Here is a 22,012-nt window from a genome sequence, read left to right as displayed (position 1 = left end):
TATAATTAATTGAATGTTGACTTATAACTGGCAGTTTGACAAAAGTTTTGAAGCCCATTGAATAGAGCATCAGCATATAGTAGAGTGAAAAAAAGTTAGATTATTAAAAAAAAAACAATATAAGTAATAAAGATTTTCATTTCATTTTATTTTTAAACTTTTTAAAAGTTATAAAAAACATCATAAAAACTATATTTTCGCAAAGTGTACTTTTATTTTCTTCTACTAAAAACTTACAGTTAAAAAGCACTTGAGAGCACAATAAGTACAAGTTACTGTACCTGAGCCAATAACTTAGCTTAACGCCACGCCTCGAAAGCGTAGTGCGCGACGAATTCTCATGGCCCAGACTTACGAGTAATGGAATAAAAACATTATTATAAGAGATTTCTTTTATCATACAGACGTATAATGTTAGCCCCATTGACCGCTATCTGCCAATCAAATCGGTCTAGTCAAGTCAAAGATGTCTATATTTGAACGATTTTATTTATTACGATGCCTTTTATTAAGTAAGAATGAGTATCTTAGTAACATGAAGACAATTATACTATATATACAACTAGCTGTCGCCCGCGACTCCGTCCGCGTGCAGTAAAAAATGGGGGGGGGGGTATGAAAAATAGATGTTGGCCGATTCTCAGACCTACTGAATAATTGACCGATTCTCACAAAATTTCATGAGAATCGGTCAAGCCATTTCGGAGGAGTACGGGAACGAAAACTGTGACACGAGAATTTTATATATTAGATATATAATTATACTATATATATGATTGTTCATAACTTAATTAAGATCTAACAAATAAGCGAAGGAAAGCCTTAACATTATTCTCTTATAGATGACGTTTAAAATTTTATAAAATAATCACAAAAAAATTGAGTGTTAATAATAACAAAACATTAATCAACACGAGATAGGAAACTCTGTAATCCTGCCACTGGGCGGCCAATGTTAATTAAACAAATTAGTTGGGAGTTCGGTGTAAAATCTCGCGACAAATTCCAAGTTTTAAGAGTACGGGCCGCGCGTACGTGAGTAATTTACTAATGCACCAGAGTCGCTCGCCGGCCGCGCCGACAACGCCGCGTTGCTAAATGAAACCAGGAAAGTGGCTACAGAAACCGCGCGGAGCGTGAATGTTAAAAAAACTTCAATTAATCTCATAAATATTAAAAATATCTCAAAGTAAAATAGATATAAAATATCCAATGGTATACACACGTTAGTTTTCTCTTATAGTTTTTAAAAATTAAATAGTCAGCTAAAATCGAACTTGAGCCTTTAATGCTTGCTTCTAAACCAATATTTTAAATTGTGATATTTCAAAGCCGACTATTTATTACCAATAGTTAGCTTTATTTTTGAGTAGATTAAATCTTTAAAAAAAATATATATCATAAATTGTGACGTGTGTGATATGTTTTTAATGTAATTTCACGCGTCCGTACAACGTTTTCCCAACACTATGTCCCCATGCGAATACGTTGGCACCCGCTCAGTGCAAGTAAAGTCTCGCATCATATTTGCAGCTTTCATTACAGATATTAAAAAGCCATTGCGCAAATAACTCGCAATGCATAAGGACAGTGCACCAAAGAAATGCTCAGTTCTCTTGTACGTGTCAATTGACAACTGACTATCGATATACGAAATATCGAATCAGTATTCAGCTTTGTTTTGGATTTTGGGACAATATTTCATGAAACGAAGGGCTTCATATGAGACTGAGGACGAACTGTCCATGGACACTTTGATTAAAATATACAAAAATAGAATTAAAACAGGGTAACTTAAATGATTAACACAAGATTGTGGAGATTGACATTGATTGACAAGGTGGAGATTTATTATTATTTTTATACCTATATAAACTAACACTTCCAGAATATAAAAATAATGCACGTACATATGTAACTTAATCAATTAAGTCAACGAAGTAACAGTCCGAGCCGAGGCTCCTGATGGAGCCCTAGAGCCTAGTTACTCTTAAACGAGGTTTAGGCTAAGCGCCATCTGCACCCGGCCACCTCAAGCCCGGTGAAACTGTAAATGCCTCTTCAAGGCAAACAGTGACAATCACAAAAAAAAAAATAAGTCAACAGCACATTTTACATTTTAATTTGACGTTGCAATGCATATCGGGCTCAGCTAGTAAAATAAAATAATCCATCTTAAAATTATAAAACACCCTAAAGAATTAAAGTTTGTTGTGAAATATCTTTGCGAATTCTAAAATTGATTCAATTCAGAATATTGAAAGTCATATATTTTATTCTAAGTCCAATCACCTTCAAGCGATAAAAGCGCTCCAACGTTTTACGATTGCTTCGATAGGATAACATCTAAATAAAATTAAAGTTGATTGGTAGATGGAAGCGATAGTTTTTTGCAAACTAGCAAACGGCCACCGGATTAAGGATTGATTTTTGGGTTCGGCAAGTGATCGATAATTACGTATTGCCTTTGCTAGTGACTGATAAAAGCAACACGTTAACAGCTGACGTAATTGAAAATTGACCCGCGCCGTACATAGGTGGGTTACTGGATTTAATAACAGATAAGAGAACAGAAGCGTGTGGGATGCGAAATGTTGAGGTTAGATTTTTGACCGGATAGACGGTCCTTTTGTTCTTCTACTATAAGGCTTTTGTCGAGATTAACTTGAGATAGTTTGTTTAAATTTAATACATGATTCTTTTTAACATCTTACATTGATTTAAGTTTTTTTTAATGGGAATATAATAAATGTTGAAATTAATAAGTGTGAAAAGTTTAAATTTAAATTTTGTTTCGCACCTTTATAGCTCTGATAAAAAGAACAAAAAAGCCTGAGTTGAGCAAGGGTTGATACATATTTATAAACACTTTAGTGATTTTTGACAGCCTTTTGAGGTTTCATTTTATGTAGGTAACATGTTTTTGTATGCATCTATAACAGAATTATACAATCTGGAAAGTAGTTCAAAATATAATAAACTCCAAGAGAATTTTCCCCTCATGATTTTCCAAGGGCTCAGCCGCCCAGACCAGTCGACAAGTTCTCTCATAAATAAAGTTGTCGAGTGCCCTCGTCTATACTCAGATACGACAAGACGCCCGTTTCTTATTACCATGAGAATGGGAAATAAATTCGGAAATTCGTTTTTCTATCTCACTTCGTTATACATTGCTTGGTAACCTCAGTACATCGTAAGCAAAGCTAGATGTTCTTACGCAATGAATTGTGTAAGTTGGCGAAAGTTTATAAATAAAATCATCACATATTTAGAAATAGCAGTAGCAACTTTGACAAGTACAGTGTACAAACGAGACGTTCACTAGCGATTTATTTCACGTTGCTTTGTCAGAAACTTATACGCGTAAAATTATACAGGTTTATTTTCAGATTTGTATTCTTATGTATACTCGGTTCTTGAAAATAAAAATGTGGTAGGTTTTTATATGCTAAAAATATTGTTTTTTGCCTTAGTGCTTTTGTACAAAGATTACTCGGGATTAAAGATGATAAGTTAAATTGTCTAAAGACTACATGTCGCACGCGACTCCGTCCGCGCGGATTTAAAAATAAACTTAATAAGTAGCCTATGTGTTCTTCTAGACTATGTTCTACAACTGGGTGTGTACAACTAAATTTCATCGAGATCCTTTCAGCCGTTCCGGTGATATCTTCAAACATCCATCCATCTAAACATTCGCATTTATAATACTAGTATGAAATATGATTTAAAATAATGTAGAAAAAGACCATCTACTGTTAATCTGTTAGAACGAGCCATTCATACTGTATCACCTTTCTTCAGTAATCCATTTTGGGATTCATCTTACGACTTATGTTTAAGATCTACGACTTGCTTGCACGGGCAAGGTAATGGATAATATCAAAATTTAATGGATATTGAAAAATGATAGAGAAGACGGGACATTTTATTGGCCTCCACAGTGAGTCAGGCTAGACGTGGACTAATCAGAACCCCAGGTAATACCGGTAGCCTGGCGGCCGCTGATTGCTTATCGATCTCCGGAGACTCGCGGTAATGATAGTTCTGATATTGATGGTCGGCTTGAGAATGACGTCACACAGTTTATTAACGGTAATGGACAAACATTAGCCGTAGCTAACATCTGCAAAAATGTAGACAGCTCTATTCATTTTGATTGATTAATCACAATATTTCCTCAGTGTGTTGTGTTATTTATCAAAACTTTTTCATTTGATAGAATAGCTGAAAATATAGTGCACTTGGACTACGCCTACGCAAAATTAAAGTTTAGTTTTTATTGAAAATTGTGATTTAAGTGACATATCTTACTAATATTATAAATACGAATATTTGATTGTATGGACAGATGGATGGATGTTTTTTAGAAGGTAAACAACCTCTCTCTATGTTATGGTTAGCTGCAAGAGAACTCTTTTAGAGTTAAGCTCTATCTCCAAAACGGCTCAACATATCTCTATTGTTAAATGGCTTTGTTTTGGTACTTAATTAATGAACTAAAGTAAAACACGGAAATCAAATCAAATGTAAAAGCTTTTTCGCGCTAGGCCATCGCGACTTCAACTTAGACGTAGCTAAGTAAACAATCGAGTAGTTAGCCGATAACAGAGTAAAAGCCTGTACACGTGGAGCGGAGCACTTAGCTTTCATTATTTGCATAAGCTACATTTAACGTTGTTTGTCGTGAGACATTGTTATCCAATTACTTTGCAGTGATTTTACCCACTAGAGTGCTTTTAATTAATCCTAACAAATTGTTATTAAGTTAAAAGTGTGACTTTTATTAGATCTATTAAGATACCAATTTCAATATGCTATATATGTACATCATCATCAGCCCGAGTTTGTCCACTACTGAGCGTATGCCTCCCCATCGATTGCTACAATGCCCGGTCCTATGTAACCCGTATCCAGTGCACTACGGTAGTTATGTATGCTACATTATGTATATAAATCATATTATTTTATTTACATATTTTATAGATATTGCATTTTACAAAAAATAATAACAAAATATACTATATACAAAATAGTGCACCACCGGCTGTGGAATCCGATGACTCAAGCAACCAGTAGTGTGGGCTGCAGAGACAGGAACCTCCTCACAATGCGCGCGATTTCTAAAATAACTACCTTTTGTAAAGGTCTCTTAATCAAACTGTTTAGCGACAGCTTCTTGAGTAGTCGAAGCTCTTTACTATCAGTCTATATTATGTATATATCTAATTTCATTTATAATTACTTAATGGTTCAATACTTGAAATTACTAACAGCCACATGTTCATAGTAATTGAAACATCTCACAATACTTGTAGGTTCAAAACTAAAATTTAATATATATACGTATTCCACATGACGAAATGTATTTTAAACAAAAACCTAATTAAGTGAGTTCAAGTCAAAAGTTATTTTTTGATAAAAATATTTTTACAAAATGCATGTACGAACAAAACATTTTTTAAAGTAATAAATATGGATTATTGTGTAAGTGTACTTATTTTAATATTATTCAAGAGTACAGATGTTAGAAAAGAAAATACTTATCTGGATTATAACAACCTATAAAATACAGCGACCGTCTTGTGAACAATGAGTTTTATATGTATGCAATAACATTAAGTCAAGATGCCCGTACTTCAGAAACAAAGTAGTAGTCTTGCTTACAATAGAAATAGAAACCATTTGAAATGAGTACCTATTGTTATAAGCTTCATTTACAGTTGAAGATATCAAGACATGGTTGTACACATCTTATGACTATTTTATTTCTTGCTCACATTTCTTTTAAAAATAATTTGAGTCATTTTATTAAAAGTCTGATTGTCATCGGTCACTTCACTTTCTATTTAACAATTTAAAATGTCTAGTCGAATTATAATCTAACCTAGTTCATAAGCTTTCAGCAACATACATTAGTTAATTAATGTGCTAATCCCTATACGAGAATAGCTGACACTGTGCTATATACGTAAGTACCTGTATAGATAGCCGGTGGGGCGTGAAGTGCCGTCCGGCTCAGCGCATGATTAGCGTTGACCGCGCGTGAAGACGCGCTCGAGAGGGGTCGCACCTACCTGATTGATTACACGACTCAAAGACCCCCTGACCTGACCCCCTGTCCTCTTAACGCATTCTATACAAATTGTACTATTTATTCATTAGCTTTTATATTCTCATTGTTCTACATTCTACTTGTCTATAGTTAACCTGTAAACTGTATACTTTCAAAATGAAATTTTAATTTAAGAATTTAAGTAAAATATTATATACTAGCATTTACCCGCGACTCCGTCCGCGCGGAATAAAAAAATAGAAAACGGGGTAAAAATTATCCTATGTCCGTTTCCTGGTTCTAAGCTACCTACCCACCAATTTTCAGTCAAATCGATTCAGCCGTTCTTGAGTTATAAATAGTGTAACTAACACGACTTTCTTTTATATATATAGATTAGATATGTTTACAAGATATTATAAACATTGTTCACTTAGATAGACATAAAGCCTCTTGTACAAACAAAACGAAGCGAAGCGTTTGCTATTTACATAAGCTGAGCGAACCGCGATGTTTGCAGCAAAACCTTGTTTCACATTTACTCTTATTTGGTTTGAACTAAGACTGCCATTAATTAACGACAAATTTTCACCGGTCTACGTTTAGCCCTAGAAAACGGAATATTTGATGTTCATTAATGTAATATGTTCAAGTGTTGATTCGTAGGAAAACATAGATGTTCCGTTTTAAACAATCTTATAAAAAATACTAGCTGTCGCCTGCGACTCCGTCCGCGCGCAGTTAAAAAATGGGGCGGGGGTGTTTAAAAAAATAGATGTTGGCCGATCCTCAGACCTACTGAATATGCTCACAAAATTTCATGAGAATCGGTCAAGCCGTTTCGGAGGAGTACGGGAACGAAAGCTGTGACACGAGAATTTTATATATTAGATATTTACTTTCAGTGGGTTACTAAGACCAAATTCTACGTTGAAAACGTATTGTTATCTCTGTTTTGTCAAAGATAAGGATAGTGATGACGATGTGTTTTAAACAGAGATTTTGGTCTCAGAAACTCACTGTTAATGAGACATTATGTTAAAAGATAAGCAAGTAGAAACTTTTTATTATTTTATGATATTCTATGAACTTTTTATTATTTTATGATATTCTAGAAAATTGCTCTTCCTTCATTCAGCTTTGAAATACCATTCACAAAGAATAAATACATGAAATACCAAAGTAACAACAGACGGCACATTTCACTCAGTATGAATATTTCAAAAATATGTGGCAGAAATATTTTCCAATAATAAAATCTATAACGGCGCGAGATCAATATAGGATCAAACACATGCTCCTTCAGACGGAGACTGCAGTACATAATACATTTGTTACTTTCTCAAATCATATTTCTGACAATATCATTTCGTGAGTCGACGTACCATGAAATACGTCTTGAGTGACTCGGCACAAGATGCCGCTACTAAAAACGCCAGGTATGTTGCATACAGAAAGCTATAAGCTAACTAATACTTTCTAAATCCACTAAGTATTGGCAGTGTCTAAGAAAAGTTCCCAAAAGTTTAAAAAAAAATCGTAGCGAACAATGTTTTATCTACTCAAAATAAATATTACATAATTCAGTAAGTAATACTAATAATATTTCCTGTCTACACTTTGTATTCATATAAAACGTGTTTTAAATCTTTCAACCATAATTGTCAGCAATGAAAAGTATATCTTTACGTGGCTTCCAATCTTAATAGTACTCGCCCTTTACAAAGCGTAGTTCGCGTTATAATATTTCACCCCCTTTTCCCTCTGCTCGAATCATGGAACTTCTTTTACAGTGATTTGATGATATTGCACTTTGACGAATAGAGGAATTTGGGATGAGCACGGAAGCGAAAAAAAAGGAAAACAAGATGGATGACGTCGGTCGCAAGAATAGCGGGATTTCCTCGAAGTTGAGAAGGACCCTTCCGTCGAAGTCGCTATCAAAAGGATAATTTTGTATGACAAGTAAAACGTGGACTTAAGAGCTTTGATATGACAATACATCAGATTGATGAGTTGGTATGTATTTTTACATGAGGTTTTTTATTATTTGGTTAAACATATTTTGTTTTATCACTTACCTGTCAGTAACTCCTGTTAAAGCCTTATAATCCTGCACCTCCATGTCTCCCATGTACTGCGTAAAATCTGCAAAGCAAAAAAATAATTTATGTCACCCCGCGTGTTAATATTTTCCAAAAAAATTATGATTTATCTAATTAATATTATAAATTCGAACGTTTAGATGGATAGATGTTTATTACAGTGTATCTCCAGAACGGCTGCCTGGATCTCGATAATCGATGATTAAGTTTTTTTTAATTCCTCGCCGACGGATTTGCGTGCGACAGCTAAGAGTAGGTAATATAAATTGTAGTATAGATTTGTGTTATATAATATATTAAATAAATAAGATATTCTAAAAATTATTTTGATGTATGTTGAAGTAACAGATAAACATATGATTTCCTCGTTATGACGCCGCGCCGCGCCCACTTCGATGCCGCATTAACTCAAGGCGTATATATTTTTAGATGTTGTTGAACAGAGCACAGAAATAGAGCTGTCAAAATATAAATAGTTGCAATATGTCACTGTCTTCCTTAAAACAAATCGGTCCGTTTAGTAAAAACATCTCAAATACGTTATAATAAAAAGGGCAAATTTTAGTCTATCGTAAATTTATATGAGAAACTCTACAAAATATATTGATAACATTTCATTACATATTTAATCATAATCATCAAAGATTTTATAATGAGATTCATGTTCACTCGTGTCTATTTTTTTGCAAAGATGATTTGTTTTTAAACATTGGTATAAAAATACATTAAAAATAAAACGCACAAAATCGAGAGCATTCGAGTTACTAATATCAAAACGATTTGGAATCGATGCACACGATCGACAGCTACGCGGCTTCGCGGCGAGTCTGGTGTCGATTTGCGATTCGCATCACGCCTCCTCCCTTCGGTGACGGGGCGAGCGACAAATCACGCTTGCCGCTGCTGTGCCACCGTGGCCGCGCTCTAAATGAATATTGACATCCAACTAGCGGTGAACGGGTTGAATTGATAATCGACTCGTCGCAGTCATGGGGTTAAAATTGACTAGACAATTTTCTCCGATAGTTTTTTGAGCTTTTTCCATTCGATGTTAGTCTCTTTAATAAATTACAACAAACTTGTAAACTCAAAGAGTTTTAATTAGTTTGTGCGTTGTGAATTTTTGACGTGATCCACAATCTACCTAATATTGTAACGTAGTACTCTTTAATATTTCTATAGTATAAGCTATATAAATATTAAAATTGCTTACAAAATCTTCAACCATTGATTATGAAAATAAAAATGGTGCCGACCATTGCAATATTTTTAACCGCCCAGAATATTATTACCAAGATGACGTTAAAAAATTGCCTACATTCCACTACCTGTCCGATACGAAATTCGGGGACAAAGCGGGCGAAATCCCAGCTCGGCTTCAGCGAAATTGAAACAGATAGAGCCATCTATCACGAGTATTTCATAATTTTCAAGTAAATAATTGTGTCCATTCAGCTAAAAGCGAGGATGAAACAGAGCAGGGGTAGAGGGGGGGGAGTTAATGAATTGTACAGATTTTGCATAATTAAAAACGTGGTGTTTGATGATTGCTTACGATGACTAATGGGAGTTGTCACAAGGCCATCTAAGTTTTCTCCCTTGTATTTATTCGAATTACAAAAGGCTGTGGTTTTACCAAATGTAATAAACAAAAGGAACAAACCTTGGAAAATTTTGCGTGAAACGTGAAAACGGAATGAACGACTAAAAGGAAAAAGGTGGCCCCTCAAAAGTTTATAAATAGCCCGGAAATTAATTGTCATCTGAGGTGAATTTATGGCTCAGTGACAGTCTTCTTTAAATATTTATTTTTCTTGGACTCTTATAAATATGTAAAAGCTTTTGCTATCCATGGAGTTTTTTATGTCGCACTAATTAATAATTTTCCAAACATCTTCTATCTATATATATAAAAGAAAGTCGTGTTAGTTACACTATTTATAACTCAAGAACGGCTGAATCGATTTGACTGAAAATTGGTGGGCAGGTAGCTTAGAACCAGGAAACGGACATAGGATAATTTTTACCCCGTTTTCTAATTTTTATTCCGCGCGGACGGAGTCGCAGGTAAAAGCTAGTCTTAATATAAAAGTTATAGGATATAAGAAGCAAAATAGTAACCTGATTCTAATATTATAGGTTTCTTTCGTGATACAATAATATAACTTATTCCAAAACGTAATATTCAACGTAAAATTCAAAATCGTATTGATATAATCGTGCACAATAGTACTAATAGAGGACACGATACCAAATTGGTCTATGACAGTCATTTGGAAACTTTGCACCGACGGGCTACCGCAGTAATCACATAAAGCATTCTCTTGTAACGTCCGGAATTCAAGAGCATGAGTTACCTTACGACGTTCGATTTTCCCATTGTGCCCCAATATCCTCGCTCCCTTACAGATCTGTCATTTAAAAGCGACGTGACGAGGGGAGAGCGGGGAAAAAGAGAAAGCGACGTAAATCTTTGCACTCGACTGCTCCCGTCGCTGAAGAAAAGTGAAGCATTTTTAAAGATTTTTTTAAGCTAAATTAAGGAGATTACCAGAATTGTATTGTTGTAATATATGGTAAGGTAGACAACATTCTTGGACATTTAGGCATTTTATTTTATCCAAAAATCAATTTACAAAGATGCCAACAAATTATAATAATTATCTTCAAGAATGAAACGTTAGAAGTATATAATTATTATCTATATATATAAAAGAAAGTCGTGTTAGTTACACTATTTATAACTCAAGAACGGCTGAATCGATTTGACTGAAAATTGGTGGGCAAGTATTTTAGAACCAGGCAAAGGACATAGGATAATTTTAACCCCGTTTTCTATTTTTTATTCCGCGCGGACGGAGTCGCGGGTAAAAGCTAGTTATCATTAAAATATAGTTTAACAATATACTGAAACAAATTACATCTTCTGTGTTTCATCTGAAAAGAATATAGATCGTATATGTTTCTGCAATCAAAGTCCCCTTCGTGCATTAATTTCTCAAGAGCGTGTCGCCTCCTGCGCCCTTTTGTCCTCCCCCTAAAGGATATTTGATGGCGCTCATTTATTTCGCGACATAATATTCTGTGTCGATAAATAATGATGTTTAGAATTTATTCTGAGCGCTCGGCGTTCCCTTGAGTATTTTTTAAACGGGGCCGCCACTCAGTTAGAGTGATTTTAAGACATTGTCTCATGATATTATTTTAAAAGCAATTCAGAATTTAGCCAATTTAAGGTATTACAAAAAAAGTTATTAATGTCTTATATCTTTGTATCTTTGTTAAACTGAATAACATCATAAGATAAAAAGCAAATTTACTAGATTATTCTAGTAGGCGCCTGAAAACTTATTATTACATACTTGTACCAACGGCCAAAATTGTTCTTCCGACGTCGTTCCGAGGGGTCACCAGCAAATAGAACTTACATTTTTCCCGTCAACGTAAAATATATTAAGCGACTTATTTTGTTAGAATTTCTTTTAAGGCGTGCAAAGAGTACAATTTCAGTGAAAGTTTTCGTTAAATTTCCAAACTTTCTCAGATTTCCGTCCGCTCTTCGCGGATTCGCACGTGATGTTTGAATAAAAAAGGTCTTTGCTACAAAATAGAATTCATAAAAAAACTATACTCATTAACTGATAATATTTTTATTTACTAGCCATTTATTGCAAAAAAAAAATATTTTCACAAAATATACTTTAGTACTTTATAATTTTAAACGTGTTTTTTTCTTAAATACTAGCTTGCTTGCATTGCCAGTTTCAAAATGAATAAACTAGAATTAAGTTTAAGGTCAATATACACCAGAGCATTTTCTCAAGCATTTATATTTAATTTAACGTTCTTACGATATATATAATACATGTAAATGCATAGCTTTCAAATCACGTCTGGTTCGTAAAAAATACACTAGAACATATCATAGAGCGGCTCGTTGTTCTGTTTCAAGTAAATGCTCTAATATATACACATCTTTAGATTTATATCTAATATGATGATTTTTTTATTTGGTGTAAAACGAGCAAGTGGCTACTCGAATTCGCCATAATGGCGTAGCGACCGCTGCCCATAGACACCTGTGTTTAATCGATAAAGGAGATTATTACCCCTTCATATTCGTCCTTAGTATTATCAAGCTTCTGATTAAATATGACCTACTATTACATTCTATATTATACTATTCACAAATAATAGGATATTCGCAGTCAATTTAAAGTTCAACCTAAGTAGCTTAGTTCCTCTTTTTTACTTTAAAAAAAAAACATCTCACGAACTACAAAGATATTACAGACTCTTACAAGTCGAGGTAAGCTTCCCAAATTTGGTTCTTCGACCTCGAGGCCATATTTCCTGATCCCTGTCCGCGACACAAAAGTGCCCTCACTGTTAATCTTTTTTCATCGGCTACGTTTTAGATCTCGGCTTCTTTTTGATTTATTCCATAGAGGTCGGGAAAATTCTTGACGTGAAACTACAAAGGGCCGGGAGTAAATTCAAAAGAATTCACTCTATAATTTTTTATAACCGAAAACTCTGGATTTTTTATAATTTAATTATAGAGAAGCAGAGAACAGTTTGGATTTATTTGGGTATGAGTATAGTGTCAGTAACATCAAATAGTAAAGCTCTTTACCCTAAAGGCATAAGTACATAAGAAAAAACCATGTAAAATTCCGCTCGTAAAAAATCACCGCAACTGAATTTTCAACTGTTTGATTAGCATAAAGACGCCGGCGAGTAGTAATCATTGCTGCGTTCGCCGCGACATGAATACAGATTCGATCCAGGCGACTTCCACGCGACCCCGCGCAAATATGCGTCGAGACCTTCGTAAGAAAGGGAACCTTCAGCGTTTAAAAAATAATTGGAATTCGAAGAATTTTTTCAAATTCCAAGCTGAAATACCATTAAAGACTTTTACCAGAAGATGTACATAACCAAATCCAAAATGAATAATTTTTGAAGAAAACCGAGAATCAAACTCATTGATTTTCAAAGTGGAATTTGCAAAGCATTGAGCATAATACTGGTTTTCATGGTTCTATTAAAATATAAATGAGATTACCCTTTTCTATAAGGCAAAACAATTCGGTATAAAGACAAAAAAAAAATCGAACCAAACAAAATTCGAGTACTGGCAATAATGGAAACCTTATAATTGCCCAATCAATTTAATCGCAATTACAATTCAATTACGAGCCCGCGAGTGTTACTGAGGACTAATATTGTAACAGCAAGCTCAATTCTAAATCCCTTATAAATATTACCTAATTGGAAACGTCGCTCACGGCAAAGCCATCGCTTAAACACATCCCGCGTTCAAACAATTTACTCAAAGTGAAGCTATATTAACTAATCCTTACTAATACAATATTAACTATCGACGATATTAACTATCGACGATATTTCCTATCGTTTAAAACGGCCTTAGAATTGTGTTAAGATTGTACGGATTTTTTCTATATTTTAATATGAAATTATTATTTCATAATCTCCACGAGTCATATTACAAAAACAATGCACTCAATTAACCCATAAATAAATAGCTTAACTTATGTTTTAGCAGAGCTAATCACTTAGTGACTTTTAGTGTCACTTATGAGTTTAAAAAGGCACCCAACATAGCAAAACATACAAAAATATTGCACATACTATACAACATTTCCGCGAATTTAATATATTTTGGGAAAGAAATATACTAAGACCGAAAGAAATGGCAGTAATCAATTGTAACAATACACATTTCACGGGCCGGCGAATCTTTTTTAGGAAAAGATAATCCCAAATCATACCTTAACCTACCCCTTTATAATACCCTGGGGCACAAAAGACAGTACGTATACAAACATACAAATATGTATAGGTTACAGTAAAAAAGGTTGACCAATCTTTTATAGACGAATTCCAATAACGAACGAATGTACAGAACCCCAGTGCTATAGAAGAGAGGGCCTATTCATGCCATTGTCGGTACACTCCGTACCATAATGCCTACGTTACGTTTCGGCGGAGGATTTTTTTTTCATTAAATTTATTTAAGTAGGGTTCGAAAGTATTGCCCGGCCGTTCAATATATGTTTGCTAAAAATTAAAATGACAAGGATTAATTCAAACGACAGTGTAACTTTTCATGACAAAAATTCAATGGATTATTTGTTAATATTATGGAGGATAAAATTTGATGAAATTTCAAAAGTCGTGGAAAAAATATTCAACGAATCCATATCATGTTTATTCAGTTTTGGAGACAAGCATTAATTTTTATTCACATGTACACGTAAATATAGAAAGAAGAAACAAGATATATCATTTAGATGATTACATTCACTATTTTAGTAGATTGAACCTGTTTAAGAATTTATGTTTTACGATCATGACATTGCAAGCTGCCACTACCACTACTCTCAAGACGACGCCTTTACGATTGCCTTTGTTACGTAAATAAAAAAACCCAAAAGTTACTTCTCTAATCAAGCAAAGAGCAAAATAATCCCTTTTTTCATAAATCACTGCTTTGAAAAAGATTTCGTAACACGTTCAAATTACCAAAGGTATTGATTTCAAACTCCCCCTTGCAATTTACGTGAGGGCCCGTTAGAGATGTCAATATGCTTCCCTAATAAGGGTGAGATCTTTTGTTTGTATGCTATCTACTAACACTGCAACTCTGATCATCGCTTTTATCTAATGAAGTCTTTGATGTGTACAAATTTATTTTTCGCATCAACGAACAAGGAAATTGTTTGATTTTGATAATGAATGAGGTTTAGCCGTCGATGTGTTTGTTCTGTTTTCTTTTAGAGCAATCATTTTCGTGGTAATAATCGAATCAAGGTTAAATATAAATGATTTCATACAACACTCAAATATTACAACGCAATAAAGACACTTACTAATGTGTCTGAATGCGCCAAAAGTTTCGCATTTTCAAGAACTCACTTTACTTATATTTGGCGTCACTTAAAAATTGCAATTTTTTCATATATTTTAAATAACAAAATTATCTGAAGGAAGCAAATCCGTTTATTGCATAAATAACAAACAGCATTCAGTGATCGCTAGCAAAAACTTTGATATAGTTTCGAATTCGATCCTTGACACGAGCCTAAACGCTTCGGGTGTAACTCACTTACGACTATTCTATTTGGAGGGATATTTTTGAATCAATTTCTCGGGCGACTTGGTGTGTTTGGTTCATGGAGTTTGCATTCGTGCGTGTGGCATCAAGCCGCCGCAACATCTACCTTTTTGTAGCGGAAACAATTGATTTTATTAATTTGTTACAAGGTGTTTCACAAGAACAGCTTCGTATTTTCGTACAAACAACGCGAATTTAGTTTATTTCTACGATATTCCAGATCTACGCGGATAATACAAGTGATCTTACTTCTTACTAATATTATGAATGCGAGTCTTTAGATGGATGGATGGATGGATGTTTGTAAGAAGGTATCTCAAGAACAGCTGAACGTATCTAGCTGAAATTTGGCATATATGTAGAACATAGTCTGAAAGAACACATAGGATAATAATTGAGTTTTTTTAATTCTGTGTGGATGGAATCTCGGGAGACAGCTAGTTGAAAGTCTATATAAAAACAGACAAAGAGTTGTAATTAGGAATACATCTGGACGAAGAAATATACTAGTTTTTGCTATACTAAAATCGTGAACACTAATTGTTTTTAATTTGTTGTCGATATACAATATTCTAAAGACCAGTACCTCCCAATTTTTTTTTTCATCTGGTAGAAAATATAAGGTTTTATTTTGAGAACATCGTATATTAAAATGAAAATGGAAATATTAAGTACTGACGCGGTCACCCCAAGGGCCTGTCAAATTGACAACTCATATGATTGATTACGTTTCTGTCTTCAATCTTCTTTTTATTGAAATTGATGGCTCGTTTTGAGGGTTGGCTCATTGTTATTGAATAACGAACATTTTTAATCATTGCTGAAATCATCTGAGCCCACAATTTTACAATTTGTTCTTCAATATTATGGTTTTTATTTGTTTTAATGAAGTGTTTTTTATAATCTTACTAATATTATAATGGATAGAAAATAATCTGGAAGAACAGTTATTTTTTTTCTATTCCACTTGGATGTAGTCGCGGGCCACAGCTAGTACTAACATAATTCGAATTGAGATTTAATTCACTTTGTTACAAATCAGATTTAATTTTGATTTATTTTAATTAAATTTAATTTTCTACCAATAAGAACTGTTATAAAAACACTCAAGAAATTCTTTCCTTCCAAAAATAAAATAAAGTTTATTAACCAAAATAATTTAAATTCGTTCCCTTGGATCGGCGTTACACGTGCCAATTAGAAGTAAGGGTAATATTTCTTAAATTTTTATTAATCTCACTATTATGGATGCGAATGTTTAGTTGGATGAATGGATGGATGTTTGTGTGAAGGTATCTCCGGAACGGATCTCGATGAAATTTAGCATAGATGTAGAACGTAGTATAGCTACTTACAAAGCTTTTTTCATTCCGCGCGGTCGGAGTCGCGGGCGACAGCTAGTTTAAAATATATCTAAAAAAAAATATTATGTTTTATATTTATGATAAGGGTAATCTTTAAATCTGTAGCCAAATTGGTAGAAGAAGAAAGTTATAATAAAACCTGATACAGAGATTAAGGATGCAACAAAATGAAACTCCCTTTTGAAAGCGGGAGCCAGGAATACAAATCGACGACCAAACTTCTAATTCTGAAAGGCTAACTTATATTATGAAACATTACAAGGGACGGCTTAATTGACATTGCCCCGAATTTAGCAGTAATTGAGTTATACCGACGAAACCACTTCCTCAGATTAAACTTAGGATAATGTTTCGCGCAAAATTTTGTTGTTTCGCGTAATCTTAAACTTTATAAAATGAATTAATTTATTCAAAATTTTCTTAATTTTATCCTCATTAATTAATTTGAATTTTTTTCTCTGATATTGAAAATCTTTAAAACCAGCTTTAGCCTGCGACTTAGTCCGCGCGAAATTAAAATAAAAACTTAGTATGTAGCCTATGCGTTCTTTTAGAGTATGTTCTACATCTGTGCCAAATTTCAGGGTGTTAAAAAGCCGTTTTGGAGATACGTAACAACAAACATCCAATCAAACTTTCTCATTTACCTATATAATTTGAAATTTTTATTGCAACATTATTTTCCAAGGTAAAATGAATTACTAATAATTTTAAATCTTATTCTTGTGAATATATCATAATCTCGTGAGCTACGTCGTGAATTAGCATTATACTAACAATTAAGGTCGGTATCCACTGTGCCGGTTGTTATGGCAGCACACTTGTACGTACTCACCCCGGCCCGACGACGTCTCGTCTCCGCTACGGCTTCCCAGAGCTACTGCTAATGAATCTGCGAACCCCTAGCGTACATCCCGAGCAAATTGCATACAAACTAAACTATTATATGGTCAATGTATGATAGATATAATAAAAAGTAAAAGACATTAACTTCTTTAGTCTTTTATAAACTAACCTTCCAAATTAGGGCTCGACTAAAATCCTATCTCATATGAACGTTGATAATTAAACTTGGCAAAATACAAATCACCTTGTAGATGTTAACAGTGCTTGCCGATTTAATAAAAAAAAACGGGCATTTAATTAGTTATCCGCAATAGAAACTTTTTTTGCGTTTTAATGAATGTTGTCTTTTTTTATTTAAATAAGTAACATAACTAAGTAGACCCAAAGCAATGGCAGAACATCTTACAAAATACAGAATAAAGAAAAACACAGGTGAAGTAAAATGAAAATTGCATTCGACTAAGGGACAACTTCTTCAAAATGCCCTGAGGGTGGCAATAAAATTGCAGCTTGAACTTGCTGGGAGTAACAATCAATCCCTGCTGGGGTGTAATTTACTTTCCCGCCTGGTAAATAACGATCAAACATGGAAGCCGCCGCGACGACGCGGCCCGCGGGGACCTGGTGGAATGAACAGTCAACGCTTCCCTGAGGCTTGCATTTAAAAGAATTGCATAAGTTTTCATAGTATCTAAATCAGTCATTTTTAAACTTGATTTGAAGTGTACTTTAATGGTATCGGCTAAATGTTTTACTATTTTATATATTTTAAAACAAGTAACTTTACGTGCAACTTGCACTGGAACCAAGGGTAGAGTTACTACAGACGCATTAGTCTTCCCGTTCACAGTATATACTGCTCTCTCATAGGTCTCTCTATTAGTCGTTATATCTTCTTTATGCAATGTGTTTCGTTCTTTTCAAATTTTGAGTATAATTATTTAATTATTTTATTTTACCAAAATTGAGGGGAACCAACTTACGTATAATAATAAATACAAGTACTAACATGAAGTCACTTTGAAATGTTGAGAATATAAAGTTTTCTACCGGTAGAGATGTAACTTTAAAGGCTTCGCGTGGTAAAAAGGTTTTGTAGAAATATCTCCCCAAGGGGTGAAACTAAACTTGGAAGCTATTTCTTATAAAGATCCGTGACAGTGCTTGTAATGATACCTCTGCTATCCAAAGACAAAATAATGTTTAATTCACATTTAATAACAATCTAAATAACTAATTTCTTCTTAGTATCATCTTAATTAGAGGTTTCATAAACATAATAATGCTTTCAGTGTTTGGCATTTCTAAAAAAAATAACAAAATCTTGTTTTGCGATCTCATTATTTTTTAAAAGTAAATTTTAATCAATTAAGATTAAGGAAAAGTTTTCGTGACCCATTTGTTCCCTTGAACGAAAACTTCATAAAAAATATCTAAACTTACAGCCGCTCAACTTCGGACGGCGCGTAAGTGAAAAGTTAGAGGTAAAATTGCGTTGCCGTCAAAATATACATGGATATTTCTTTTACAGCCGTGTTAAGAATAAAAGAGGCTTAAAATAACGAGATCAGATTTTCGGCAAATGCGCCGAGAGTTTTCGCGACCTCACTCGCACAACTTTTTTCATTCGCGGACGATAGGGAAAAAAATTGGTAGGAACATTTTTTATAACGCTTCCGTTCGCGTTCGAAACACACGCAGCTGGTTTCAAGTTTTTAAAGCTTTATTTAAATACGTCTAGTATTTGCTTACTTCAATTTTATTTCATACTAGCTGTCGCCCGCGACTTCCCCCGCACGGAATTAAAACAAAAACGTAATGAGTAGCCTATGTGGTCTTCCAGAGTACATTCTACAACCGTGCCAAACTTCATCAAGATCCGTTGATCACCTTAAAAACATAATAAAGTTTTTTTTTAATACGCGGAAGGAGTCGCGGGCTACAGCTAATTTAAAATAAAGAAAATTGAACGAAGCCAACGAAATACATTCTTGTTTAATTATATACATACACTAGCTTTTACCCGCGACTCCGTCCGCGCGGAATAAAAAATAGAAAACGGGGTAAAAATTATCCTATGTCCTTTTCCTGGTTCTAAGCTACCTGCCCACCAATTTTCAGTCAAATCGATTCAGCCGTTCTTGAGTTATAAATGGTGTAACTAACACAACTTTCTTTTATATATATAGAAGATTAGGTAAAACTATCAAGTAAATAACAAAGCCTTTGTTTGAAGCTTAATTTCAAATGTAACTTAATATATCTAAGATTTATTGCTTACAAAATGATAGTATATCTTAATTGTACCAGATGTTTACGCGTTGTTACGCATTTACTTGGTTTAAGTTTAATTTCATTATTTATATGAAAATGATATACCAAAGTTTCAAGGCTAAATTATTAATCTAATAAAATTCGCAAAAGAGCTAAGATAAACTTTGGTACCGTTTATTATTATTTTTATAAACTTATTATTATAAACAGAACCAAAGTTGATGTTTACTCTTTTGCGATTGTTTTTTCCGATTATTTATTTATGCAAGAACTATAAAAAATTCAAAATTATGAGTGACTTTCTGTTGTATGACAAAAATGCATCAAAACTTTAAGCTAGTCTTTCATCACGAGTCATCATTTAAGTTATTTTCTTGCCATAAAAAAGCCTGCAGTACAACAAATTGCAAATTTAGATAAATGAACCTTTCATCTATAACAAATTGTAGTGTATTGTTTCAAACAACTCTTGGACTCAGTCAAAAGTAATGTGACCATGTATCGTTTTTTTACCTGGACCTGAATTATCTTAGTAATATTATAAATGCGATTTTTTTAGATGGGTGGATGTTTGTTACAAGGTAACTCCACAACGGTTGTATGGATCTTGATAAATTTTGGCATAGATGCAGAACAGTCTAGAAGAACACATAGGCTAACTAATTAAGTTTTTTGTTAATTTAGCACATACGGAGTTGCGGACGATATCTAGTTTTTAAATATTTTTTAATTATTTTTGGGAGTTTTGCATTATTATAAATAAGTTTCAAAACTTGCGTCAAAAAGTTGCAGTATATAAAACGTTTAATAAATTTAATATTCAACTTGTGTGTTATTTACCTGCACCTATTTCAGTAAATCTTATAAAAATGGAAGTCTCCTCTAATCGGTGATTTAAGGTCATACTATTCCACAGGGACTTTGGTACTCAATATTTAGAAGCAAAACTTTAGTCCAGAGGAAATCGACAAAGTTCCATTTCGTCCGCTCTGTGTCGCCGTTACAATGAGAGAATACAAAGACACGATAAGCAACTTTTTTATAAGCGATGATGATAACTTTCTATATAAAAAATGTTTGTATTACATACATGTAGAACATAGTCTGGAAGAACACATACGCTACTGATTAAGTTTTTTATTAATTTCGCGCGGACGGAGCCACGGGCAAAGTCTAGTTAAGTGCTACCTTAAATTAAGGGTTTTTAAAATAAAGATTAATGGAATTTTAAGCATAGCTGTACTATTTTTGTATGAAACAATTCTTAACTTGTTTATATGCGCCGTGTAAAATTGCGCCAACAAGCCTCCCACAGGTCGAAAATGTCCAACTCTTAGAGAATTATTCAGCAACAAAAATGGAGCAAGTCCTATACATGGCATGTATAATGAAAAGATTTTATTTAGCAAATATAAGCGCTAATTTCAAAAATAACATATAAAATATTCGACGGAAGAAATAGTTAATTCAATAAGATAACATAATAATTATAATATTGTACAGGCCAATATTATAGGTAACTAGCTGTCGCCCACCACTCGGTCCGCGCGGAATAAAAAAAACTTAATAAGTAAACTTAATAACTTAAGTGTTTATCCAGACAATGTTCTACATCTATGCCAAATTTCAGCGAGATCCGTGAAGCCGTTCTGGAGACCGACCTTGTAGAAAACATCCATCCATCCATCTATACTACCGCATTTATAATATTAGTAAGACTTCTGTATTATGTTGGAACAAAAGCACACAAGTTATTGTACACGAGTAGTATTTTCTGTTTCTGATTTCTAAGTTTTTTTTACATATACAACATTTAAAACTTACTTATGTGAGCCAGCTTGACGGTTGATGAAGAACCTGAAATAGAAAAATACACTGCTTAGTAATTTATTGAACAAGGAATAAAATTTTCTTTTAACTTATCGCATCTAGCAGATAATTTCGTAAATCAATGAATACTTTGACATCTGCTAGATTCATTTCATTTCCGAAAGCCATAAGGCTTGGTAGTAGTAATGAAATACCTTGGCGCAATATCTCGCAATTATCTCACGTCAGAGGCAAGATACTGATGACATACGCCGAAATCAGAAGACGAGGGCTCTTTCACCTCTACTTAGGACAAAATTTGATTTGTGCTGATGCGTCGGGAAACTTTTCGCGCTTCTTTAAACAACGGTCTGAGATGAGCGGAGCGGAGTAGTATTTGAATCTAATTAAAACTGTG

General features: G+C 33.7%; 1 protein-coding gene across 3 annotated transcripts in view; it reads right to left on the bottom strand.

The window, feature by feature from the left end:
• LOC106719498 (CUGBP Elav-like family member 1) overlaps positions 1 to 22,012 on the bottom strand; it is a 290,801-nt gene that overhangs the window by 256,237 nt on the left and 12,552 nt on the right. For all 3 annotated transcript variants that reach the window (XM_014513849.2, XM_014513848.2, XM_045678509.1), the window contains exons 2-3: positions 21,610 to 21,642; positions 8,137 to 8,203 (exon numbers count right to left, since the gene is read on the bottom strand). In XM_014513849.2, coding sequence (XP_014369335.1) covers positions 8,137 to 8,203; positions 21,610 to 21,642 — 100 coding nt within the window. The remainder of the gene's footprint in view (positions 1 to 8,136; positions 8,204 to 21,609; positions 21,643 to 22,012) is intronic.

This window comes from Papilio machaon, chromosome 7 (assembly GCF_912999745.1).
Source record: "Papilio machaon chromosome 7, ilPapMach1.1, whole genome shotgun sequence".
NCBI classification, from domain to species: Eukaryota; Metazoa; Arthropoda; class Insecta; order Lepidoptera; family Papilionidae; genus Papilio; species Papilio machaon.
Note: the sequence above shows the minus strand (reverse complement) of the source record. Positions and strands in the feature narration are given on the sequence as shown.